At 40.8% G+C, this 27,500-nt stretch overlaps 1 protein-coding gene across 1 annotated transcript in view; it reads right to left on the bottom strand.

Annotated features, from left to right (window-relative positions):
• FLT1 (fms related receptor tyrosine kinase 1) overlaps positions 1-27,500 on the bottom strand; it is a 188,198-nt gene that overhangs the window by 131,037 nt on the left and 29,661 nt on the right. The window contains exons 4-6 of the mRNA XM_037166857.2: positions 7,006-7,130; positions 2,024-2,186; positions 1,783-1,919 (exon numbers count right to left, since the gene is read on the bottom strand). Coding sequence (XP_037022752.2) covers positions 1,783-1,919; positions 2,024-2,186; positions 7,006-7,130 — 425 coding nt within the window. The remainder of the gene's footprint in view (positions 1-1,782; positions 1,920-2,023; positions 2,187-7,005; positions 7,131-27,500) is intronic.

The following is a 27,500-nucleotide window of genomic DNA, read 5'->3' as shown; positions in this document are numbered from 1 at the left end:
AGTCTGCCCTGTAAGCTGGCCACAGTGACCACTCCTGGTTTTGAGAAGATGAGGTCACGTTGCCTTTTCTTTTCATTGTCCCTTCCTCTTTTTTTTATTTTTAAGCATTATATTTTATAGCACATAGTATGTTATTTCCTTCTGTCCATTCTTCCTCACATGGAGGCAGGGAAAAACTTTGGAAACTGTCCAGAACTTTGAGTCTTGAACTTCTCTCCTCTGCACCATGTTTAATAACTTCTACCCACCTGTCCTTTTGTTGCCTTGCTGGGACAGACACACGTTTAGGACTTTTTCTTCCTCTCAGTAGTAACCAAGAAGAAAATGTCAGTCTCCACCATTAAAAGTCAGACACTCAGTCCCTTAAAATAACAGACTGAGGGACTTTCAGCAACTTATAGACATGTTACCTCCCCTTCTCCCTTTAAGAATGCTTTCCTTTCCAAGTTTGAGTAACACTGGTATTGTTTCTGCCTTGGAAAACCACTGATCCTGTGTTTTAGCACTGAGTTGTCCAGTACTATAACCACCGGCCACATGTGGCTATTTAAATTAAAAGTAAACAAAGTTAAAAGTTCACTTCCTCAGTCACACTAGCCATGTTCCAAGTGCTCATTAGCCCCATGTGGCTGGAGGTTACTGTATTGGATGGCAGTGATATAGAATAATTCCGTCATAGAAAGTTCTACTGGACAGTGACGTGTTAGAAGGTTATTGGTTTTCAGTAGATGTATTATCATGCTCTTCCCTAGAGTAGCAACATTATTGAAAATAGTACTTATTGAAAATAGTTATTGATTGGAATATTTAATTTCTATCAAAACCCAGAAAATAATTGCCTCAAGTCATAGCATTTCTATTTAAATGAAACAATACCACTTTCTAGAAACTACTTTGACTAATGAGTCCTTAATGTGTCCCACAGGGCACTAGTTACACCTTTTCATTGCCAAGTTATTCAATTTTCATGGCAAGAAATGTTGGTGAAAAACAATAGCTCGGGGCTCATGCTTGAGACTTCCCTACATAATTCAATCATAAGTGAACTTGGTGATTGGGCAATTGGAATGACATGACAGATGACTGTGTTTGGGATGTGTCACATAAATCATACTGACACACAAGAAAAGTGGGGGGGGGGCAGGCACTGTCAAACATTTCCAAACAGTTTATCATAGGTTCCCCATCTACACAGTTTTAAAATAATTATTGTTTGCAAGGATGTTTAATATGTATAAGGGAACCCAAGTCAGTCTTCATTCTTTTTATTTTTCTGAAGGACAGAAATGCTCCTTTGTCACTTAACAAATGGAACACTGGATAACTGGGTTGTAGTATCTTTTCCAAACATGCTCCAAACAGGTGCCTGACTGTCTGCCAGTATCTCAAATTAATGCGCTGACAACAACTTTTTGTTGTTGCTGTTACAAAAGATAGTCCCTGCCCGGCATTAGTGATAAATTTCCCTCATCTCTAAATCCTGGAGAATGGTTTCCAAGGGTGAAACAATCCCTTTTTCCACCCAGAATGATGCAACAGAAATACCAGTCTATATACTTCAAAATGAAACCTCCAGACATTAAAAGATAGTATCTATGTATATCAGACTCATGAAATGCTAAACAAGGAAAGCACCCGAACCAAACCCAAAGGTTCTTCATTGACTCAAACTGCCATAGAAGTCAGAACATTCTCATTTTTCCCACTGCAAAAACACAGTGGCGTTTCATTACTAAGTAGAAATACTATCTTATAGAAGAAATAGAAAAACTGGTCACTCACTTTACCAGGGTAACTCCAGGTCATGTGAACTCTTGTATTCAAGGCAGTGGTGGCAGTGCAGTTGAGGGTGAGAGTATGACCTCTAAGTAACTTGACGGGGCTTGGTGTGCTCATCTGGACATCCAAGATGACATGGGCTACAAGCATAAGAAATAATATTTTTTTAAAATCACGGTTTCATTAAGCAGGTTAGAGCCTTGAGCATTTCGTTTTATGTCCGTGCCTTTGGGATGTCACTTACTTTGTCGATATGTGAGATAGTTTGTCCTGTACAAATGGCCGCCTAGTGTCGTTTCGCAGGTCAGAAGCCCTATTTCTCTGTATGTTGCATTTGCGATGATAAAGCCCTTCCTGCTGTCCCAAGTGATTCTTTTTCCATCAGGGATTAGAGTATCAAATGGAAACTGAAATGGAAGAAACATGCTTTAGCAAAATCATATTAACACTGTGGCAATTAGTTTCATTCATAGTTTGTGAAAACATAATTCCCATCTAAAATAAAAATAGCACAGGTAAAAAGATCTAATTTGTTATAAGTGGCTTTTTAGTTTTCTTTGCATGTAGCAACATATACATTTATCATGATAAATTGGACTAATCATGATAATTGGGTATCGGCCTTAACAACAATCTGCCCCCACCTGGGATGGACCCAGTTGTCATGTCAGACTTCTAGTGGGAGCCCGTGTCTCTTTGGCCTCTGGGCACCTTTGTAATAAACTGGTCTGATGGCCTGATACTCAATAGAGAAGGAGAAAGTTAGTCTTCTCCCCAAGGGGCTGCTAGGCTATCCTCACGAATGTCTTTATCTGGAGTTGTTAACACACCATAACTTGTCTTCCTATTTTGCATGATTCACAAAAGAGGTAGCAGTCTTAAAAGGACTAGAAAGCATTCCAGATCCTGCAAGATTCAGAGCATTCTCTGGGGTGTCATTCTGAGAAGGCTGAGGGTACCGACTGCCTCTGGAGGGAGCACCCTCCCAGCCCGGACCCTGAAGCCGAGGCTGCCGACAGTGGAGACAGCTGCCAACAGATGCCGAGAGCAAAGGCACTGGGGCGGTGGAGTGCTCTCCAAGTCTTCCCAGTATTCCCAAGCACAGCAAGTCCAAACAGAAGAAAAGAATCTAGGATCTAACTCTCCCATTATGCCTTCCTCTAAACCCCAAGGACTTCATTTTTGAAGACTACAGTGTAAACAGTCCCCTGGAACTGGACATAATAAAGGGTCATTGCTGTCCAGAGGTGCCGGGACAAATCCCCCGGATGCCAGGCTGCCAGCCCAGGTTCAGACACACTACCTACCCACCGCCACTAGTGTTTGTCCCAACTCGGAAAAAGAGAAAAATCAGATTACTTTACCATCAGAGACCATAAAGGAAAGGCCAACCTGCGTGAAAAAGTTTAAAATCTTTTCTGTATTCTTTTAAAAAGTATACCTGACATCACTCTATCCATTTATCATTTGTTTACATTGTTTGTTGAAGAAGCTAATCTGGCTGGCATTTGTGGTCCTGGGGCCGAATTTCTATTCCAGCAGTCACCAGTGCCTCTCTCCCAGTGACTATGTGTAAATGGATATGTGACTATGTTATCTGAGTGTTACTCAGGTTGTAATGAATTATGCCCTGTTCACAAAAAACTCAAAGAGACTGAAGGGCATACTTCATGTTTTACAAAATCAGGATTCCACCTGTAAACTTAGGAGTGCTTTGCATTCCGTGAGGAAAAACAACTTTCTCTTCTAACTTAGTGCAAACTATTAAGGGAAAATTTCAGGAAAATTTAAGTCAGGGATTGAAATCATGGTGCTTAAAAAATATATGAAAACAGGTAGACTACGGTGGTTGCTGTGGTAGGGGAAACTCCCAGTCTCACGAGAGTTCGTTGAAATGTCTGTTAGAGACCAGCAGTTCAGCTGTGCTCTGTTCCCTCTCTGGACCCTCCTCCACAGGAAGTGCCCCGGAGCAGCAGGGAAGTTTGCCTGCCAGTACCAAAGGCCACGCCCCCTTACAACTGATCAGGGGCCCGGAGCAAAGAAATAGGGCCAAAATGAAAGAAGAGTGCTAAACCTCAGAAAGAGAACTAAGCAATGAGGATATAGCCAACCTATCTGATGGAGAATTTAAAGCCCTAGTAATCAAAATGCTTGCAGATATGATTGAGCCTGGTTGAAAAATGAAAGAACAAATAATAGATACCCCAAATGAAATAAAGCAAAATATTCAGGGAACCAACAGGGACAGGAAGAAAACCAGGACTCAAAGCAATGATTTGGAACAAAAGGAAAAAATAAACATCCAACCAGAACAGAATGAAGAAACAAGAATAAAAAAAAAAAATGAAGAGAGGCTGAGGAATCTCTGGGACAACCAGAAATGTTACAATATCTAAATCATAGGGGTGACAGAAAGAGAACGACAGCAAGAAATTGAAAACTTATTTGAACAAATAATGAAGGAAAAGTTCTCCAATCTGGCAAAGGAAACAGACTTTCAGGAAGTCCAGGAAGGTCAGAGAGTCCCAAAGAAGTTGGACCCAAAGAGGAACACACCAAGGCACATCATCATTAAGTTACCCAAGAATAAAGACAAAGAGATGATCTTAAAGGCAGCGAGAGGGAAGGAGAGAGTTACCTACACAGGAGTGCCTGTAAGGCTATCAGCTGATTTATGAAAAGAAATCTTACAGGCAAGAAGGGGTTGGAAAGAAGTGTTTGAAGTCATGAAAGGCAAGGACCTACATCCAATATTACTCTATCCAGCAAAGCTATAATTTAGAATGGAAGGGCAGATAAAGTGCTTCCCAGAGAATGTCAAGTTAAAGGAGTTCATCAACACCAAGCCATTATTATATGAAAAGTTAAAGGGACTTATCTAAGAAAAGGAAGATCAAAAATATGAACAGTAAAATGACAGCAAACTCACAACTATCAACAAAGGAACCTAAAAAAGTAAAAGAAAGAAAAAAAACAAAAACTAAGCAAACAACTAGAACAGGAACAGAATCAGAAGAATGTATATCACATGGGGGGTTTTCAGTGGGGAAGGGGAAGGAGGACTAGGGGGGAAAAGGTACAGGGAATAAGAAGCATAATTGGTAGGCATAATATAGACAGGGAGAGGTAAAGATGGTATAGGAAACAGAGAATTCAAAGAACTTATATGTACAACCCATGGACATGAACTAATGGGGGGAGATGCTGGAGGGTTGGGGAGGTGCACGGTGGAGGGAGATAAAAGGGGAAAAATGGGAGAACTGTAACAGCATAAAAAAAGAAAAACAATATGTGAAACAAGCATGTGCTGAATATGACAGACAGGTTTACTGATGGACTTCTACAGCACAGCTTAAAACAGTAAAATTTCCTCTAAAGTGTTTATCATATGCTAATCTATTTATAACTGCTCTGAGTAGGATTTCATTGAGAAGTAACTATTTCTGGCTGACAAGAGCTCAAATAGCGAAAGGCTACAGTGCTCAAAAGCTGTGGCAGTGGCCACCTGCCTCATAAACAGGTGGATGACGGGCACCTTAGAGGAAGCACTGACAGGGAGGCCTGTCTGCAACTGGCGACTGCTCTGAGGAAGCATGTATTGGCGAAGCAGAGGGGGCTGCTGGTAAATTGGAAGATAAGCCCCACTAAGGGAAAGATCTTTTATTAATGTCGATTCACCCTATATGTTATAGGTTAGAGTATTTTCAATATATATGTGCCAAACCAGAATCCCTAATAGAACTTGATTCTCTCTCTCCCTCATTCCATTATAGACCTTTAAAAAATGTTTACACGTGGGAATTTGGGGATGTTCCTTGCAATGAATCTGCATTAGGGAAAATAAGCAAGGGGCGTAAGAGGGGTAACACCATGTTATTGAAAACTAATCAACTGTGAGTATTAAACTGCTAGATTAAGTAATAAAAACACTAACCATTGATTAGGCCCTTCCTTGCATCAGGCATTGTTCTAGCACTTTCCCTAGATCCCCTCACTTCCTAACGTGAGGTGGGCACTGCTATAGTTGCTCCCATCTCCAAAACAAGGAAGGTTGCCAGTTTGCCCAGCAGGTAAGTGTTGGGTGGTAAGAAGTCATGTGGGGGAGCCTGGGCTACCACAGTGGGCTTCCTCCCCTGCAAACTGGACAATGCCAGAAGGGTGGCGGGAGCACCGAAGGAGTGGACAGGACATGGGCCCTTACTCCCTGGGCACCTCAGGTTTTCCTTCCACTCTGTGGAGTAGATGTCCGACTCCTCTGCTGTTTCCACTGGGGCATACAAGGATTTTCTATCTCCTGGCAATGAATGATACACAGATGTAATAGAAGCCCAAACCTGTCTCTGATGGGTTGTGCGGAAGACTTAAATTAACAACATAAAAGAGTGAATGCAAAGGAAGAAGACAGGGAGACACCCCCATCGCATTTCGGTACTCAGGGTAGACAGGTGTTAACTGAAAGTCACTGTAAACTTCCCCCACTGACCGCCACCACCTCTGCACCACACACTTCCTGAGTTGCTGCTGTGTGGCGGGGCAGCCTCAACTTTTCCTCTTAAAACTCTGAGCTCTCAGGATTCAGTAGTTTTTCATTTTAGGAGCTTTTATCCAATCCTTAGTCTTAGTATACTCCTGAACTCCTACTTCTGGTGAATTAGCAGGGCTATACAATTTAGCTTTTGTTTTTATTAAATTCTACCTTAAATCTTTTCCTTCTCTTCATGCACAATTTACAACATAATAGGAAGAAACATCTCATTTATAACATTCTTTCCCTTTTTTCCCTTCTAAGAGGCTAAGTTTGGATGCGCAGCAGGAGAAAAGCTTTTTGTTACCATTGGAGAATCACCCCCCAACCTGTCTGTCTTTAGCAAAAATCTGATTGACCACTCTGCCAAGTTACTAATTTATGTAAGCAGTAGAACTGCTTTTTTCTCACACCTGCAAACACTTGGATATGTGGCAAATACAAAAGCTTTCATGGTTTTAGTCCTTCCATTATTCACATAGATTTATGCCTAAGACATTATCATTTTATTCATTTAGATACATTCCTGGGTATAACTTCTAGCCCTTATGCTTTATACTAAAAGGATGTTATTTTGGGGCTTGCCCACTGGGAAGCCCAAATATCTGTAAAAGAAGTATTCTACAGATATAAAATATCAAAAAATTCATTGTGCTTATTTTCAGTAAAAATCTTCTGAGAATAACGTCGCTCAACTTTACCTTTTTTAAAGTGACAGTGATGTTAGGTGACGTAACTCGGCAGGGAATGACGAGCCCCCGTCCTTCAGTCATATATATCATTTCAGGAATTTCACTGTGCATGTTTAAGAAAGGTCTGCCTGGTTCTGAATGAGAAGAAAATGGAGAAATATACACATATATAAATGATTATACTGCATACATCAGAGCTTGTAGCTGGCGAGGCAATATGGACACAACCATAATACATCATCCCTCTAACGTAACCTGCAAGTTCACATCGTTGTTCCTGAAGCTGGCTCTCCGTAGTTCTGCCCAGAAAAAGAATGCTTCTCTAATAAATTAAATTACTCTTTCAGGTGCTGGCCTTCCATTAGATTGCTTTGATGGCCCGGTATGCAATTGTGATATGAGGAGGGAGGGGGTTGTTTAGACCACTGTGAGAAAAAGCCATAAAAATGCAAGTAAGAGAAAAAGGACACTATTCTGCATAAACTTCTCACCACAGCTATGCTAAGTGCCTCAGGAAGCCCCTCCAGAGCCTTTGTAAGAAGTCAAAGGAAGGTGCAATGATCAGATGTCTTTGGAGCACAGATGACACAGATAGAGGTGATGGGAAGGTGTCAAGTTGAAAAAGGGATTAGCATTTGAATGACCAAAGCTTGACTTCAAGGTTTTCTAAATCTTTCCCTGCTGACTCACAATGAATTCGCAGGTCTGAGCTACTCAGGGGGTGGAGGAGAGGCTGGAGAAGCTGTTGTGAATACTACATTGATTCTACACGTGTAGTAGGTCTTTTTCTTTAGTACGCACCAGTTCTCTACTTGTTGATATTTTCTGTTAGAAAAAAGTGCATGCAAAGAGGTCAGAAAGTCTTTAAATCATCACCCTTTAAAGGATGGCATTTGGCCAGTCTCAGAGGTAATTAGGAGTCAAGACACCTGTTCAGCTTCTCTTTAGTTCCTCTGGGAAAAAAGGATGAGCATCAGGTCTTATTATAAACTTCCTCACATGTACCATGACCTTGCCCTCAGTAATCCATTGACAGTGCTCTCTCAGCAGTTACTATGTTCCCATCTTCTCCTTTTGGTTTCAGCCTGAGATGCCCAGATGGAAAAAAGTCCTATGTTAACTCTCTCCATCTGGACCTGAAAGAACTAATTAGGCCCTCCTCACCTGCTTGCTGGAGTGCAAGAAGCTCATTCTGGATGCTGAGTGGAGAATGAATCAGAGAAATGAGAACAGTGAGCAGACAATGGTTGCCTAGACCCAGTGGTAGCTCCAGAGATTGTTATGTGTTGAACTATGTTCCCTCCCAAAATGATAGTTTTAAGTCCTAACCCCTAGTACTTCACAATGTGACCTCATTTGGGACAAACAGGATTATTTCCTATATAATTACTTCAGTTACATAAGGTGGGCCCCTGGTCCAATATGACTGGTGTCCTAATAAAAAGTTGGCCATTTGAAGACAGACATACAGGGAAGAATGCCATGTGAAGCTTTAGGTCCAGGAATGCCAAGCACAGCCAGTTCCCATCAGAAGTTCTGAAGAGGCAGGAAGGACGCTCCCATTCAGGTTTCAGGGGAACATGCCCCTGCTGACACCTTGATTTCAGACTTCTAGTTGCTAGAATGTGAAACAATAAATTCTGGTAGTTTTAAACCAAAAAAGGAAAAAAGTGCCACTGTGACATTGTTATAGCCGGCTGAGGTACAATGGTTTGAAACACACTAGAGAGGGCCCTTGAGATACCCTCTCACCACAGACCAGCTCATTTGTCCCTACATGCCTACATCATTTGTACTTGTCCTCTGGGAAACCGGGCAGGCCACCCCTTCCTTATACCTTCTCAGCCCCAGCTTGGGGGCTTTCACAACATCCCCAGCCTTCTCCCATCATGACAACACACTGACACTGAATTGGCAGCTCACTTCTATGGCTACATATTGGATGATGAATTCCTAGAGAGGAAATAGAGGACAAACTGCCCCAAAGTGTATTAAATGAATGAAAGTGTGGGCCAATAAGTGAATGAAGGACTGTCCAATGTCATCGTTTTATAGATGAGAAAACAGAGGTGTAAACAGGTGAAATGAGTTGTGAGCAGCGCCAGGGCCTGGAGGCCAGTTTCTCCTTCAGCAGCAATCTCCAGCCTTCTCTCGAGGGAGGGCTCCCCCACGGGAAGGGCTGGAGGTGGCAACTGGTTTTCAGAGATGGGGCTGATTTCCCCACTAACCCTTTCCCCTGAAAGGACACGGCGTGCCATACTATCTAGAGTTAGAGGAATTCTGAGAAGAGGATGATCAGCAGGAGGCAGGGCTGGACCGCAGCTTTGGGACGGGGCCATTCAGAGGTGGAGAGTCAGAGGGAGGCCACAGACCACGTGATGACAAGCACATGCTTTACAGTCTGGCCTGAGCCCTCGCTCTGCCCTTCCTAGTTGTAAGACCTCGAGCAACTCATTTTGCCCTGTGTGCCTCACTCATAAAATCTTCTCCAAAGTGTTATAACGAGGCTTATGTGAATTAATATAGGCAAAGTGCTTAGAATGGTGCCTGGTAGATAGTCAGTACCACATATGTGTTAGCTGTTATTCTTCTTCTTATTATTATGAGAAATTTGAACTTATGGGCAGAGGGGGTTAGAATATATGAAAATCACAAATTATACTCATGCTCTTAACTATTAAAAGTATAAATATGTATTCATATAATGGCACCAAAAAAACCCCAAAATGTACACACTGAAATGTGAATGATTATTTTTGAGTAGTGGCTTCATGGGTTATTTTCTCATTTACCTTCTTTTTTATTTATCAGATTTTCTAGAAATTATGTATTATTTTATAAAAACATTTTTAATGATTGAATTTAAGTCTGAAATTATAAAACACCATCCATTTTTTACTTGAGGAACTCTATAAAATCTGCGTTTGATTTACTTTTGTCTTGTCCAATATAGTAGAATGAGAGACATTGAGTATCATAGTTAACAGTTACATGCCTGTCAGGAAAGCTTAATGTGTGAAGTAGCACATGCAGAGAGGAAAAGTTAACTATACAGGGACAAAAGTTCATTATCAACACAAAATTCCTCCCCTTAACAAAGTTGCTTAGCTAGTCATTTGGGCAGAGAGTGTTGGGATTTGATCGTTCCTTTTCTTCCTCCTGTGAGTTTATTTTGTTGTCTCCTTTGTTAGTCTCAAGGTAAATACAAACACCAGTAAATGGTTTAATTCATGTTACTAAACTGTAAATGAATCACATTTAATTTACTGCCTCCTTGAGCAACCATTTTCCCACCAAGGACACTAAAGATCCTGCAAGAAATAGTAAACATCAGCGTAGTCATTTCCAGGCTAATGAATGCCAATCCCAAATGAAAACAGAAGCAGTTCATTCAATGGGCCTTCGGATTTTTTCTTTCCCTTTGACACTTTGGATCCCCCACACTCTTGAATTTTATTATAGTTATTGGCCTTTAAAAGCCAATACCAATTTCAGCACTGGGCCCACTGTAACTCTGTTCAAAGATGTCAGAACTTCAACGAGCTGTATCCATCTTAATATAATTCAAAACACATAATTTGTATCCTATTTATAGTGGCATTATAAGTGAGTTGCAAGTGAGTTTATAGACACATGTATATACATACTCACAAACCATACTCTCTGGGCTTAATAGTACATTTCCTCTACAGTTTACTTCAAGGGAGGGCTAGGAATGAACGTGCCTGACATATTGAGTACAAACATTTTGTGTTTGCAGGATCACAGACACAGAAGGGGCCACTGTTCCTTTAGTATCACCAGTGAAACCACTTTCTACTCCCACAGGACACAGTTGTCTTTGCCACAAAATTAAAAATTAATTCCAAACCCAGCTACTACTGCAGAGTGGTTTCCTGACACCAAGTTGACTGGTTGTTGAAAGAGAGAAGAAGAGCTGCCCCAAAGACTGCCAGTGTTCCAGTGGTGCAGACACATTGTCACCAGGGACCCATGCCAACACACAGCTAGGGAGAGGCCATGCCGCCCTCCCCTCTCTGAACCCATGGAGCTCAAAAGAGTGACAGAAAACTGACACAGAATATGAGGTTTTCTCATCCAACGGGAGTATCTGGGCTCTCATTCCTCAAAACAAGTGAACTCAGGCCAGGAAAACATCCAACAGGGACCCTTGCTCAGGAGGGCATTACATCTATTTTTTTGATGCTTTCTTTCTTCCTTTTGAAACCTGTAATCACTATGGCACAGGAGGGCACACAGAGGCCCCAGTGTGCCATCCTCATTCTGCTCCATTTCCCATGGGCCTCACCTGGTGGCTCTACTGGGTCAGACCAGGTGAGAAACCAGAGAGTTCAGGGAGCTTTTCTGACTTCAGGGGTTCAAGAGTGAATGTCTTGTTTCCTAGCACTTGTTTATTCCTATGATTTCTTTCTTTTTAAATCTCATTTTCCTTACCTTTAAGTCACTGTCATGAGGACTCCTAGTTATTTTAAAACCTCTTTTGTGACTTAAATTTATTGAGGATGAAATGAAGAGGACAAAGAACTAATTCAATCCCATGAGCAGGGTTCTGTCTATACTCAGGAGTCTTCACATCACGCAGGCCCTTGTGTTGTGAACCATGTCCAGTGCCCCAGGAGAGTCTGCTGACTGGTGAAGTGTTTCATTTGCAATGTGAGCCAAACAAGAGGAAAAGAGGCAATTTCTTCATTGACTTACCCTGTCCCTCAAAACCTTTGAGAATTCAAAACAGAGCTTTGGAGCAACTACAAGAAAGCTGTAGTGGCTACACTAATATTAGAGAAGATAGACTTGAAAAGTAGAAATATTGCTAGATAAAAAGAGGGACATTTTATAATAACAATAGAGTGGATCAACCAGGAAGATATAATTATAAACATATGTTCAGCTAACAACAGATGCCAAAATACATGAAACTAAACTGACGGAAATAGACAATTCAATGATATTAGAAGATTTTAGTCCCACTTTCAGTAATGTCTAAGATATCTACACAGATCGAAATGGAAGTAGAGAACTCCAACAACACTAATAACCACCTAGACCTAACTGACATCATTAGAATGCTCCACCCATCACGGCAGAATATATATCCTTCTCAAGTCCACATGGAACACTCTCTAGGATAAACCATATGCTAGGCCATAATATAAACCTCAATAAATGTAAAGGGCTGGAAATAGTACAAAGTATGTTCTCCAACAGTGAAATAAAATTAGAAATAAATAACAGAAAGAGACCTGGGAAACTCACAAATATGTGCAAATTCAACAACATATTCTTAAATAACTAATGAATAAAAAATAATTAAAAGGAAATTAAAATATGTTGAGATGAATGAAAATGAAGACACAACACACCAAAACTTATAGGATGGAGCTAAAACAATGTTTAGAGGGAAAATTACAGCTGTATACCAAGACTGATAAAGGAGAAAGATCTTATATCAACATCCTAATCTTCCACCTTAGAATTCTATGCAAAGGCCTGGCTGGTGTGGCTCAGTGGGTTGGGTGTCATCTCACAAACCAAAGGGTTGCCAGTTTGATTCCTGGTCAGGGTACATGCCTGGGTTGTGGGCCATGTCCCTGGTTGGGGGCATGTGAGAGGCAACCAATAGATGTCTCTCTCACACATTGATGTTACTCTCCCTCTCTTCCTCCTTTAATCGCTCTCTAAAAATAAATAAAGAAAGAACAACAAATTAAAACTACAGAATGCAGAAGGGGGGAAATAAAAGATCAGAGTGAAAGTCAACAAAATAAAAAACAGAAAAACAATAGAGAAATATTTATGAAACCCAAAGCTAGTTCTTTAAAAAGATAAACACAATTGACAAACCTCTACCCAGGCAATGCAAGGAAAAAAGAAGGAAGACAAATGAATAAAATCAGAAATGAAACAGTAGACATTGCTACTGACATTATTAAAATTAAAAAAACATTATAAAGGAATATTCTAGTTGTGTGCTTTCAAATTAGATAAAAGATGAAATGGGCATGTTTCTAGAGAAACATAAAACTAACTCAACAAGAAACAGACAACCCAACTAGACCTATAAGTAAAGGGATTGAATTAGTAATTAAACTGTCCACCAAGAGTCCATGCCCAGATGCAAATGAATTTTATCAAATGAACTAATACCAATCCTTCACAAACTTTTCTAAAAAACAGAAAGGAAGGAAAAACTTCCTGATTCTTTCTATGAGGTGATTATTACCCTGAGACCAAGAGGAAACTACAGATCACTATCTTTTATGAATATGGATGCAAAAAACTCAACAAAATACTAGAAACTTGAATATATAAAAATAATTATATAACCAAGTGGAATTTGTCCCAGGAATGCAAGAATTGGTTTATCATCTAAAAATTAATCAATGTCACTAATATATTATATCAACAGAATAAAAACCAACACCATATAATTATTTTATTAGATGCAGAAGAAGCATTTGACAACATTCAAACCCACAAGACAAAAAACACTCAACAAACTAGGAGTAAAAAGGAACTTCTTCAATCTGATAAAGGGCTTCTACAAAAAAGAATGAACAGCTAACATCACACTCAATGGTGAAATACTGGATATGTTCCCCCTAAGATTAGGAACAAGATAAGGTTGTCCACTCTTGCTACTTCTTTCAACATCATACTAGAGGTTCAATCACTATTATAAATAACATTGCAATAAATATTCTAGCCAGTGCAATTAGGCAAGAAAAAGAAATGAGGCATTCAGATTTGAAAGAAAGAAAAGAAGTAAAAGATTGTGTCATCTGAAAATCTTCTCTATTTTCAGATGACACAATCTTGCATATAGAAAATCCTAAGGAATCCACTAAGAAGCTATTAGAGCTACTAAACTAGTTCAGCAAAATTGTAGGATCCAAGATCAATGTACAAAATTGAATTCTATTTCTACATACTTGTAATGAATAATCTGAAAATAATTCCATTTACAAATAGCATCAAAAAGAATAAAGTATTTAGGAATATATTTAACAAAAGAAATGTAAAACTGATACTTTGAAAACTAAAAAAATTGTGAAAAGAAACTAAAGATATAAACAAATGAAAAAAATGTTTATAGTTTGGAAGACTTACTAATATTAAGATGATCTATAAATTCCATGCAATTTGATATATAAACTTAATGCCATTTCTATTAGAATCCAAACTGACTTCTTTGTAGAAATTGACAAGCTGATTCTAAAATTCAGAATTGCAAAAAGCCAGAATAGCTAAAACAATCTTGAAATAGAAAAACAGAGTTGGAGGACTTACATTTCTCAATGTCAAAAGTTACTATTAAAACCATAAACAATAGTGATTAATTAAGACAGCGTGGTATTGACATAAAGACAGACATATAGATAAGTGGAGTGGAACTAAGAGTCCAGAAATAAGCCTGTGAGTCTACAATCAGTTGACTTTCAAACAATGAATTTGGACTTCCACACCACACAGAAATATTAACTTAAAATGGATCGAAGATCTAAGTGTAAGCACTAGAACTGTAAAACTCTTAAAAGACACTAAAGAAGTAAATCTTCAGTTCTCAGTTTGGGCATTAGATTCTTATATATGATACAAACAACAAAAGAAAAAATAGATCAGTTGGACTTCACCCATATTTTAAACTTTTGTGCTTTAAAAAATACTAACAAGAAAATGAAAAGAACCTACAGAATGAGAGAAAATGTTTGAAAATTATGTATCTGGTAAGGGACTTGTATCTAGAATATATAAAATATACTTATGCATAGAATACACTAAAACTTAGATATATATGTATATATGTCTATAATATATATTGCACATAAAATATATTTATAATATGATTATATATAATACACTAATACTTAATAGGTGAGATACTGCTTCCTACCCATCAGGAGGGCTAGAAGAGAAAAAGACACAATAACAAATATTGATGAGGATGTGCAGGAATTGGAACCCTCAGTCACTGCTGGCTTGTGCAGAATGGTGCAGCCACTTGGAAAGAGTCTGGCAGTTCTCCAAATGGTTAAGTAGATGACCCAGCAATTCCCTGCCTATGTATCTAACCAAGAGGATGAAAATTCATGGCAGGACTATCCATAATAGCCAAAAGGTACAAACTACTCAAATGTTCATGTACTGATAAACAAATAGCTGAACTGTAGATCCACAGTGGAATATTATCCAGCAATAAAAATACGAACTACTGATAATGGTACAACATGGATGAACCTCAAAACAGTATGCTGAAGGAAAAAAGCTAGCACATATTTATATATTTTATTATTTTATTTGTATGAAAAAACCCAGAAGGGCAGGCAAATCTATAGGGACAGAAAATAGACTGGTGGTGGCTTAGGGCTGGGAGCTATGGTGGGAACAGGGTAACAGCTGAAGTGCAATGGGGCTCCCTCTGAGATATTGAAATGTCCTAAGACTGACTGTGGTGGTGGCTGCAAGTATCTGTCAGTATGCTAAAAACAATTATACCGTATACTTTGAATACATTGTATGGTATGAAAATTATACCTCAAAAATCTTGTATTCGAGCAAAAGAGAAAACTTTGGGCTCTTTCTTAGAAGAGGTGACCCACTTGCTTTTTGAGCTGCAGTAGTTCCTAGAGATCATCCAGTGCAGACTCCTCACCTTACGGGTCTTTTCAACTTTCTCTCCCACTCCCCTCTACATCTGGGTGGGCCACTCACAAAAAAACTGGATCTTCCCCTGTGATAAAGTCATCCTGATTGCAAGTATGTCCTTCCATTCTCCTTGGCAGCCCCAAGTCAGCAAGGAACATAATGAAGTATCTCTGTCTTTCTTTAGATGGGAAGTTACTTGACTGATGTATCTGAGTATTATAGTCCGCACTGAGTATACAATTATTTCTTAGTGAGTTATCATGATTATCCAAATGCATATCATGACACCTCAGCTGTAACTCACCACTAACCCTAAAAATACAGACACTGTCACCATTTGTGGTGAATCAGTATCAGGATTCAAATGTGAATAATCCCACTACAGCTGACACAGGAATGTCAGCTTCCAGCTTCTGCCCTCTGGACACAGAGTTTACACAATATTTCTATTAGAGCAAAGTAAACAGAGAAAGCTCATTATGTTTCAAACTTAGGAGACTATCCTAAACTAAAAAGAATTTAAAAAATGGTATAAAATAAGAAAATCCTCTTTCTAAAAAAGCTGTTTCCTGCCCATCTTCAAAATAGAAACATGTAGTTTTGCCATGAAGGCCCTGGCCCACTTATAACAGTGGATGGGACAGAAAGGTAAGGGGAAAGGACAAGAGTTAGAAAGGAGAGAGGAGAACGGAAACAACAGGCCACCCTCTCTCCTTCCTCCCTCTTGCGTCTTCCACTCCTTGAAATGTGTGTGGCTAGCAGCAGGTGACCAGGGTGATAGGCCAGTCCACTGATGTTCACAGAGAAGATACCCAATGAGGTATAAAGTAAAAAAAAAGGTGAAAGAAAAAGGTGAAATTAGGACATATCATGTACCCAGCATTGTGCATAAAGCATAGTCCACTAACTGAAGGTCTTTACAGCGTAGCTGCATGGTCAGTATACGTACCTCCCACACACATCTGCTTTCATGTTGACTAGAGGAAAAAGTAAGTACTGAATTCCGCCTTGAAGGAGAATAGGGACAGCACTTTTACAAACTTACAGCTAAGATCTGAAGACGTTAGTTGAAGATCTAAATAAGAATACATACTGGGTAGACAGTAAGCTTAGCTAGAAGATCAAGCAAAGAAGATCTCAGACTTTCCAGGCTTTATAGAACTTTGTTCCGTGGGTGTTCACGTAAAGCTGCTTAGTCGATTTCTGTGTTCACCAAGTGAATGACCTCAGTCATATCTTCATCATCTTGAAGATGATGAACTTCGTCTTGATTAAGTAAAGCATCTCAGAAGAAAAGAGGAGAAGAGAAAGAAAGGACAGAGGTAGGTAGGAAGATAGAGAGGGAGGGAGGGAGTAGGGAAGAGAAGATGGAGAGACAGATAGATGGAAGGGAGGGAGGGAGGGAAGGAAGAAGGAAATGAAAGAGAGAGGAAAGGAAAAAGCAAGGAGCTCTGATAAACTACTATAATGTTTTCCTTCCACTGCCAAGGTTTTTGGCCATGTCCCAAGTCCTATTATTCTCAGTTCTACCTCTGAATCATGAAATTTTAAGGGACTTTTAAGATACCCTAACACTGCCTCTTATATTACAGAAGAGGAAGTTGAGGCCTAGAGAGAAGGAGAGGCCTTCCTATAAGCACAGGAATGATTTCAATGGCTGAGCCATAACTGAATTCTGGCTCCCTGATCCTAGACCATTCTCTCTCCACCACACCAAAACCTGGTCTAATCCCCTCAAGGACTTGGGAGTGACAACTTCATCTTCAAATACCCACATCAATGGGAGAACGGGTGGCACAGAGACAGGGTTAACATGGGATCTTCGGACAGAACTTAGAAATATGAAACAACAGACTGATAAAGTAATTCTCACTATTAAGATCAAGCTTGTGTCATTGGGTCCTCTGCTTAGATCTTTAGCTATAAGGTGCTAGGGACTCTTGTGGGGTGGGGGACAGTCTCTGAAAACACCTGAGAACCAAGAGCACTCACACCAGAGAAAGTCCTGTTTTATGGAGACTAGACATAAAATGCCTTCCGAGGGTACAGGGGCTTGGTCAGACCCCTCTCCAGCCAGGACACAGGTTCCCTCGGAGCACAGACTCCACACTTCCCATGAGGAGAACATTTCCACCAGAGTGTGTGCAGTGGGGAGCCAGGAGCCAGGGTCGTGCAGAGGTCAGGACCTGTGGCGCTGACGTCCTGTGCCACCGCGGGACTCTGGCTGGGGCTCAACCTTCCCATCTAGAAAATTAGAGAGGTACTTTCCTACTCCTGAGCTTATGATTGGTAGTGCATTCGCTAAAATGTTCACATAGGTGTGGCACAGTGCCATCCCTCTGGGGGCCCGGCAAGGAGGGCAAACGAGTGGAGCAGCAGGATGCGAGGCAGTTAGGAGTGGTGGCCGTTGGGAATGTGAAGGCCGTGACAAAGGGGCAATCCTTGCTGCAGCCAATTGTTGCCAAGTGGGAATTTGGGCCAATGTAACTAGAGTTTCAAAACTTTAAGACAATAGTTAAATACTGGCAGCCAAAGGCACTATGCCTGCCAATCAAAACATATATTAGCTGAATCTGGCCCAAACAGTTTCAGTTTGCAGCCCTGCATCATGCCCTACCACCCCCTGTTCCATTTTACTCTGCACACAGAGCTTGGACGGAGCTGGGATGGAAGCCCAGGCAAGGCCAGGTTGGGAAGAACAAAAGCTTTGGAGTCAACCTGGGTCCAAAGCTTGACTTGGTCATTGACAAGCACGTAACCTCAGACATGGTATGGAATTTTCCCAAGTTTTCTGTAAAAGATGACTGGTAATAGAATTTCTCTCATTGGTTTGTTTGAATAAAATGAGATGATACACATAATGAACCTGAGTCAGATAGCAACGAATAATAGTGACATACAACAGGCTCACATAGAATCCCAGCAGTAGAAGGGCCTGACCCCACCCAGTGAGCACCTGTCCCGTGCTGCAGTGCCTATGCACACAAGGAGCCCACCGTCTCCCAAGACGGTTCATTCCGCTTTTGGACAGCTTTCCCTGTTAGAAAGCATTTCTTACGTCAAGCTGAAATCTGCCTGTCTTGACTTCTTTCATTCTTAAATAGGAGTTCTGCTATTCGGGATTATAAAGATGAGGCTTAACCTCTTTCTCACCCAAGAAAACTTTGAAGGGGACCATCCCAGTCATGTTTCCGATTTTCCCTCTCAATTCTTACCCTTTTTAAAAATAATGTATTTTATTGATTATGCCATTACAGTTGTCCCCTTCCCCCTTCATTCTTACCCTTTTTAGATTAAACATTTAATTTTCTTTGATTTCCTTGCCAATGAAAATAATAAATCATCAAGTTATTTTATGATCACAAGCCCACGAGGCAGGTACCCATTTTGCAGATGACAAAAATGAAGCTGAGAGGGGTTAATTTGCTTGGAGTTACTGGGTCCAGCATCCCTCCTGAGGTGTGAACTGAGCGGTGAGACTGGCACACCTCAGTAGAAGACCACATATTTGTTAACGCAGTCCACGCCTGTATTAACTTTCTGGGTGAGTACGTAACCCACTAAAGCCTGAGATTGCTCCCGGGAGGCTGTCTCAGCCGCGGCCTCCCTGGTACAGTCAGAGTGAACACTGACACAGCACATACTGCGGGCCACACACTGAAACTCAGGGTTTTATGTACAAGGAGACCAAAAGGATATTATTACTTCAAAGACCTGTGAGAATGAGACTGTTCACATATGCAAAGTGCTTAGAACAGCGTCCAGCACAGAGCAAGACCTGAGTGTTAATCACTGTTCTTAGAAAGGAATTTGTACCAATGCCTCGCATGTGTCGGAACAGGGGTTTGAACCCGATTTCAACCCCAGATCACGCTGTTTCGACTACAGCTTATTAATTGGTATGTAATAAAGGAAGGAAGGGAGGAGTGTTTTTACCTTAGTAGTCACTGGTTTTTGAATAGCACAATGTGTGTGCCAAGGGGACTGTCAGGGTAACCCAGCAAAAATGCCTCAGAGGACAAAACAGCAAAAACTTTAAACAGTGAAGGAGAACTTATTAGTATCTGAACTGTAAGGACCATAAAGACCAAAACAGATCACCTGCTCCTCTCCCCACAGGTGAGGAACTTGCTTATCAGCTTATCATTGTTAGAAAGTTACAAAATGTCCGGAATGGAAAGGCTTTTCAGATGAAGGGGTTTTTTCTGAAAAAGTCCCTTGCTCATTCTGTAAAAAGACTACTTGAAGATTTAAAAAACTCCTTTACACCATAAAGTTTTGATGCACTATTTTCCACACTTCTTGCTTGTAGGGGGAAAATGAGAGGATATTGTCAATTTTATTGCCTGTAGACTTCACTGCCATCTTGAGATTTTGTAATTCTACCACAATCATTAACTTTTCAAAGTTATGTCCAAATGGCTCATTCAAGACTATGTTCTTTCTGATTATTTTTGAGTATTTATGTAGTTGTACTCAGTGTCTGGTTATATACAATTGTGTTTTTGCTAGGGAAACTTAGTGATATGGCTCCAGAGAAATGGCATGCCAGACTTCTCTGGTATGATGCCTAGGAAGGGTCAGGAAATGTTCTCTCTGGAGGAAATGGCCTGGACATGTTGGCAGGTCCCTTCGAGTACTAAGGATGAAATTCCTAGGAATATGCCAGGTGAACACAAGGTCAGGGACAGGGGCTAAGGAAAGAAGATGCAACACTCCTGGCTGCCAACAGAGCCACCAACTTGAGTGGCTCCTATCTCAATCACCTGTGAGTGTTTTCTATAGTCAAAGTCCCTTGGTATCTAATGACAAAAATGTTTCTAGAGAGGAAATGTGGAATGACAGGGCTTAAAGATATCAAGAATGTCTTCCATCAAGTTTTCATGTATCTGGAAAGGAGAATGGATAGGAGTTAAGTTACTCTTGTCTAAACTCTAGCCATGTGGTCCTAATCAGCTGCCCCCAGTGATGGATGGAATGGATAATCTCCTTCATACTTCAGCTCTAGAGGGAACCCAGAGCCAGGCTGTAGAGTGGTCTGCGATTCCAATCAACAATGCCGCAGTGTGTGTTGTAAACCCTAGAAATATTTGTTTTCCCTTTTATACAACTTCACCAAAATGAAAAAGACATTCCAGCAAAACCTGACCTTGTACTAGATTTTTTATGAAGCTGTATGCAGAGACAGGCCAGAAAATTCCTAGGAATTCTTTACAGAGGATCATATGAAGTAAAATTCTGCAAATGCAAGTCAGCCTTGGACTGCTGCCGTTTTAGGAAACCAGCCTGGGTTTCAGACGTGTCTCTCAGTCCGGAGGCTGAGTCCAAATTTCCCAGCTTTGCACATCCCAATGTGTTCATCTGTCTGCTGAACAAATATATCAGGCAATGGCGTGAGAAGAAAAACATGATTATCACTCAGGCTGTCTGCATTCGCTGTTTCCAGGTGGTGCAAGGTGACTGGTAAGTTTTCTCAACAACTATGGGCTCAGGTGGCTACTAGAGTAGGAATCTTAGACAATCCCTGAGACCAAAACTTTGGAAACCAATTCTTACGGATTCCTGCCAGATTAAACACAAGTTTCAGAAATAGGTGGAAAGGACCAGGCATTAGAGACAGAGATGATGTAAGAAAGTTGTGGGCAGCTCTGTGGACGGGCAGGAGAAGGGTAAATGAGCACACGTTGAAAACTGACCTTTAAATCTGGAGAAGAGGGGTGGGGGTAGGAGAAGGTAAAGGGGGATAAAGTGAGGAAGGAAGACTTGATTTGGGATGGTGAACACACAATACAATGTACAGGTGATGTAATATAGAACTGTACACTTGAAACCTATATAACTTTATTAACCAATGCCACTCCAATAAATTCAATTAAAAATATGAGTACGTTTAAAAATAAGAAATAAATTAAATAACCAAGCAATAGTAGCTCATGTCATAAATTTGCTAAGAAATCCAGGACAAGAGAATTCGGCTAATTTTGATGAGTAGAACGAATACTTTCTTTTTAAAGTTTCTCTCACAATAGTATGATTGCGACTCCCCTGAAGTGTTTTCAGAGGCTTTGCTGTCTGTGCTCATCCCAGTGTGACCCGCCCAGTGACAGAGTGTGTGACAGTTGGAAGCAGCAAAACCTTGATTTTCATGTTGGAGGGCTGACGTCCTTTGTGCATCCCCACCTCACGAACATTGCTACTACCCCAGGGGAAACAGTGGTGGTTGAGAGGCTCTGTGAGTAAGGCCGCATGTTGCTACTCTTCACCCACGTCCCTGTTTGTTCTTTTGGTGGGACTTGCCATACCGGTGTGGCACATCAGTCGACAAACACCAGCTGCCAGCCAGTCCTCAGCTAAGCAATGTTGACCAAGTGTCCCGTGTGCTCCCCGGGCATCGAGCTGGGTAGGAATCTGGGGGAAGGCAGTGTTGGAACACGACGTCTGGGCACACAGCACCCCAAAGGGGGGCCTTGTTCATGAATACTGGGGTCCTCTCCACTCCCTGGAAAGACCCACTTTTGAACAATAGCTCTTCTTTATGAAAGTTAAACTTGTGCATTTAAAAATCTATCACAAGTCACGGTCCTAGAAATTGACCAGGGGACTCCAAAATGATAAGACCCTGTATCTTTGCTCTTATGCTGCCCACAGGATAAACAACAGGGCCTCGCATGGAGCAGGTGGGCGAGCCACACAGCCCACAGACTCCACTGCTGACACCCTCCTGGGCCAGACCCGGCAGTGGGACAGCCCAGGTCAGGAATGGAGCAGGTGTGTGCACAGAACCACCTAGCAGTGGTGCAGCCACAGCACCTGGTGGAGAGGGGAATCTTCCATGACCATGCCCTCTGCGGCCTCCGTCCCAGCAGTGGTGTGAGAAAAACACCATGCTACTCACCACTGGCGCTGTTTGTCCAAATAAAAAGTACCCCGTCTAAGCCTGTTAAAACTTCAATGTTTACTTGTTTAAACTTTAAAGAGCAGAAAACTTTTAAACTTATTTATTATACCAAGTTCTACAATAAGAAATACATTTTACATCAAACTCATTAAAAACACACACACTCACAAGTATTTGACATGCATATGGGTATAATATATATGTAAAAGTATGTGCATAAAATGGGAACATTTTTATATTAAAAAAGAATTTTCACTGAACAATACTTACCTTTACCTTTTGTAATATACTTCAACCTTTTCCAGTCTATTCTGTCTTTTTTTTAAAAATGCTGATCACAGCCTATTAACTGGCATTTGCAGCCCATTTAATGGGTTAAGAGGCAGAGTTTTCAAAGCCCTGTCAACTGCCCTGGCTGGTGTGCTTCACTTGGCTGGAGTGTCGTCCTGCAGACTGAAAGGTTGCAGGTTCAGTTCCTGGTCAGGGCTGGGAGTGCGTAAGAGATGGCAACCAATCAATATTTCTCTCTCACAGTGATTTCTCTCTCTCTCTCTCCCAAACCAATGAAAAAATTTCCTTAGGTGAGGATAAATACAGAAAGCCCTGCTCGACTTAGTAAATAGCGTGGTGCCCCTTGCCCATGCTGAGTAAGCGACAATGCGTCAGTGAAACCGTGCGCATGCAGACAGTGCCACACAAGGTCTGTCCCCCTGAGGGGACAAACTCTTTGAGATCCGGATTTGTTTCTCTAAGGCCTATCATTCCAAAAAACAGTCTGAAATTTGAAATGTTAAAAAACTCAATAACTTTATAATCTATATTCTTAAAGATTACAATAACAACTAGTTCATACTTTGAAGTCAATGGCCGAAATTCCAGTGTTCTAGAAATAGCCCTAACCCAGGCAACCTGACCTGGAGCCCCTCCTAGCTTGTCATTTCATTAGCTCTCTTTTTCATGTGCAGGTTGCTGAGGCTGTTTTCTCATATACAAAACGTAAGAAATCATACCAACTTAGCTTATCTCAGAGATAGTTATAGGAAAGCTCTTGGAAAAATCTGAAGTGCTGTACAAACGAGTACATTGAAATCTTTTCGGAATATCCGTGCTGTTATTATTTTTACTAATTCAAGGTCCCATGGCCAGGTAGGACATTTTCCTACTAAGTGTATTTATGTGAAAGCATAATGATTATCCTCTCCCAGAATACCTGGGTAGTTAGAACTTCTACCATTTTTCAATTACATACCCAGTGCGTCTGATCATTTTCCACCCAAAATTAAGCTGTTATGCAAATCTCATCAGTTTTATGCATGTGGGAGAACCAATGGAGGAAAATCTGTTATGATAATGCTCCAACCTATTTGCTTAAATAGACGCAGAGAGAAAAACAATCAAGTGAAGAGAAGCAGAAGAAAAGAGATGAAGTTTCATTAACAGGGAAGAAGCAGAATATATCCATTCAACCACAGCATTTACACCCCATTTTTCCCTTTTCAATTATAATTTTCAAGAGAAGACATTGCATTTAAATAGTCCCGAAAGACTTGGAGGTCTTGGAGAGGTACCAGCTGACTTCATGGCATAGGGAACTCAACACGCCACATTCAAGGTCTTTCTAACTGAATTGGAGACACTGACAAAGTATTTAAAACTTCAGAGATGCCATTAAAAACTTTTCGGGTCAGTTTTCATACTTTACAGTCACAACTCATATGGTACAATAATGATTTCAATGAAATCTTCTAACTTCTAGGAAAAAACGGGCCCAATTTCTCGTGTATACCACAGGGGCAGAAGAGAAATGCAAAAGTGGTCCTTTTTCTCAACGAAGGGGATGAATACCACCCGAAGAGCTCTAACATTACAATTTGTCTAGCAATATTTTAGTTTTGTAATTAGCAAAGCATTAAGGAGTACTTTACAGCCTTTTTTTCTTTATGACTCAGAATTTTGTAGCTGTAGTTTCTGAGGGATTCGATTCATTTTTCAGCTACTCTCATGCAAGAGCCTCGTGGAGATGACGCCGAGGGAGGACCAGCAGAGGAGGGTGGTTGTCTTTGCATTGTGTAATTTAGTGAAACAAAGGTCTGCTTTGCTAGGGGACCTGCAGCAAGTTGCCCAGCTGCCCACCCCCTCAGGAACTCCCAGTGTCATTTTGACTCCTCCCTCTTCTCACCCACCCTTTCCCTCCCGCTCACCAAGGTGAATGGAATCCCTCCAATCCATCACCTCTCTCCTTCATCACAGCTGCTGTGGTGACCTTGGCCAACCTGCTCTTCTGCCTCTCTGGCAGGAGGCCCTACCTAGTCTGCCTGCCTCAGCCTTTGCCCCTCTGATCTCCTTCCACCACTGAGACTCGGAAGAGAAGAACCTGACCATTCACTCTGCAGCTAACACTTTCCCGTCACTCCCCATGTAGCCTGGATGTGAAGTGGATCTCAGGTTCTTCATGTGTAAGATGAAGAGAGACAACTTCATGGATTACTGTGAAATTTAACCAGCACAATGTAAATAAAACCACTTTTTTAAATGAAAGGAAACTAAAAATGTAAGAAGTTATTAAAGGAAGTTTTATCAGACAATTCGGGAACTAAATAAAGTAGTCGAATATAATTACTTGAATAACTAAATGAAGTTAATGAATTATGTCAGAGGTTTTGCAGGTTCATACCAGCTGTCGTGACAAAGTGGTGACATCGACTTTTCTGTACACTGCACAGCAGAGGTTTGTCCAAATTAGTGCTCAGAAGGGAACTGTGCCTGTTACACAGCAGGCAATCACTAATGTCGAAGCAGTGGTGTATTTATCACCCACACACTGAATTTGGCTTTTTGTAGGCAAAGCTATGCAGCCCTGATTTCTTTTTTCTTGGAGCCCTGTCAGACCACAAATCTGTGCCTTTTCAAAAGATGTACCAAATAGTGTTTTTCTTTAGAGAGAAGCAAAATGAAATGGCAACACATATGCAGGTGCTTATCAGGGACAGAAATCTTCCAAACAGAATAATGTGTTCTAAGCGAGGACTTAACAATAATAAATAAGTGATAATGAGTTCCTAACAGCTGTGTACTAGGAATTGGTTGGACTTTTATTAATCCCAGAGACAATCCTGAGTGATCAGAGATGAGTTAAATGCTCCTAAATGAAATGAAACCTGCGATGCAGTAAGGATTCAATAGAAAGAGAAGCCTAAGACCAAATTTTCTCAGAAAGAGAATCAATAAAATATGAAATGCATAAAATGTTAGGATATTTGGAAAAGTTGCCATTGCTTAATGAATTGTTTCACAGCTGCTCTAGACTTCAGTAAAATGCAACTCTGAGACCAGAAAAAGGATAGTACAATTGATGGTAGGATTCACATTGGTACAGGGACGGGCACGTAGCAAGCGTTCCCTATGTTCCCTAAATGTTTGCTAATTAAACTAATTGACAAAGAAGATTTGGGTGCTCTTCTATGGCTACTATTATTAATTCAAAATCTTTTAGTATTAGTGCTATTGAAAGTAATCAGTGTCATAATTTTTTCTAACGAACTCATATAATAGTCAGAGCAGTTATATATGTTCCATAGTGATTTTCTATGATACACAATTTACGCATTTCACATTTTTTCCTTCTCCAAGAACATGGCCTTTGAAATAGACTATTTCCTAATGTCTAACCAGATTGTGCAGGAGTTTTGAGATACCGGGACTCGTAACTTTATGCTAATGTTTGTAGACTGCTATAAGCAAGCAGACATAATAAATCCACGATAAAATGGCCACCACTCTCCCTCCTAATCACATAACAGACATTAATAATTCGTTATGGCACTTCCTACTTAGGCTGGAATTTATCCTCCTTGTCAATTTCAACAGGGTATTATACACAGTCCTGTGAATCCCTTCCTATATTTGTTTAGCAACTGTTACTGAGTTCTTACTATATGCCAGGCACTGGACCAGGGAGACACACTGCAGATTAAAGTCATTTCAACAGACAGGGTTCTTGCCCCCAGGGGGCTTAGGTTAACAACTGATTTGACACCCAAAGTAATGGCTGCTTGCAGGATCTGCTCTGTTGTGTAGCTGAAATGGAAATAGTCCCAAGTAACTAAGTTTCTCCTCTATTATCAAAGGGGAAGAAGATGGGTGCTGCACTCCCTACCTACGGGCTCCAGAAACCCACGCAGTCTGCTGAACACTGTACGAGTTAAAGATGAAAAGAGCTGAACGTTATTTTTCACAGCAAGAAAGAGAAAAAGAGATGGTCTTCTTTGACTTATTTAAGTACTTGATTTGCAAGCTAGATTCTGATTAACCCATAGAAGATAATTTTATGAGAATTTTCACATGAATGAATTTTACAGAACTCCCCTAGAAAGACGGGGATAAAGTGTTTCCTCCTCCACAAGTGCCAGAAAGAGCATAATGAGCCTGCAGAACTATAGAAAGAGAACAGATGTCTGTGTATATACCTTTTCCTACCATTGTGTCTGCTTTCTCCTGGAGCTGCAAAAGTAAATCTCTGAAAGTCTTACCTTTATTGCGAACCTTCCCCGCCCTCCCTGCCTGGCTTCCTGCCTTCCTGCCTGCCACCCACCCTGGCCTCCAGTAGAAGTGGGCTCACTTCCCTCAGCAAAGACCCCCGGCTTCCTTCCTCCTGTTTTTAAGCAAGATGATTGCATCCCTACCATGGCAAACTGCTAGGAAGTTGGTCTCCTCCAGTTACCAACCCACCTAGAAAAGTGCAAAATGTAAAAACAGGACTTTGGATGAGCAGGGACAGAAAAGTGGCTTGGTCTAAATCAGGCTGATAAGAGTTAAAAAGATATTACAGCCAATATACAATGGTTCTACTGTCTCCTAAGGCTAATCCTGAATCTGCTATTTACATAATATGCTCTGTTAAAACATGATCTAGTTGCCTTATTTCAAAAAGTCAAAAAAGATT

The sequence above is a fragment of the Artibeus jamaicensis genome, unplaced genomic scaffold (genome assembly GCF_021234435.1).
Source record: "Artibeus jamaicensis isolate MK-2021 breed Jamaican fruit bat unplaced genomic scaffold, CSHL_Jam_final contig_793, whole genome shotgun sequence".
Taxonomy (NCBI): domain Eukaryota; kingdom Metazoa; phylum Chordata; class Mammalia; order Chiroptera; family Phyllostomidae; genus Artibeus; species Artibeus jamaicensis.
This window is presented reverse-complemented; position numbering and strand designations above follow the sequence as displayed.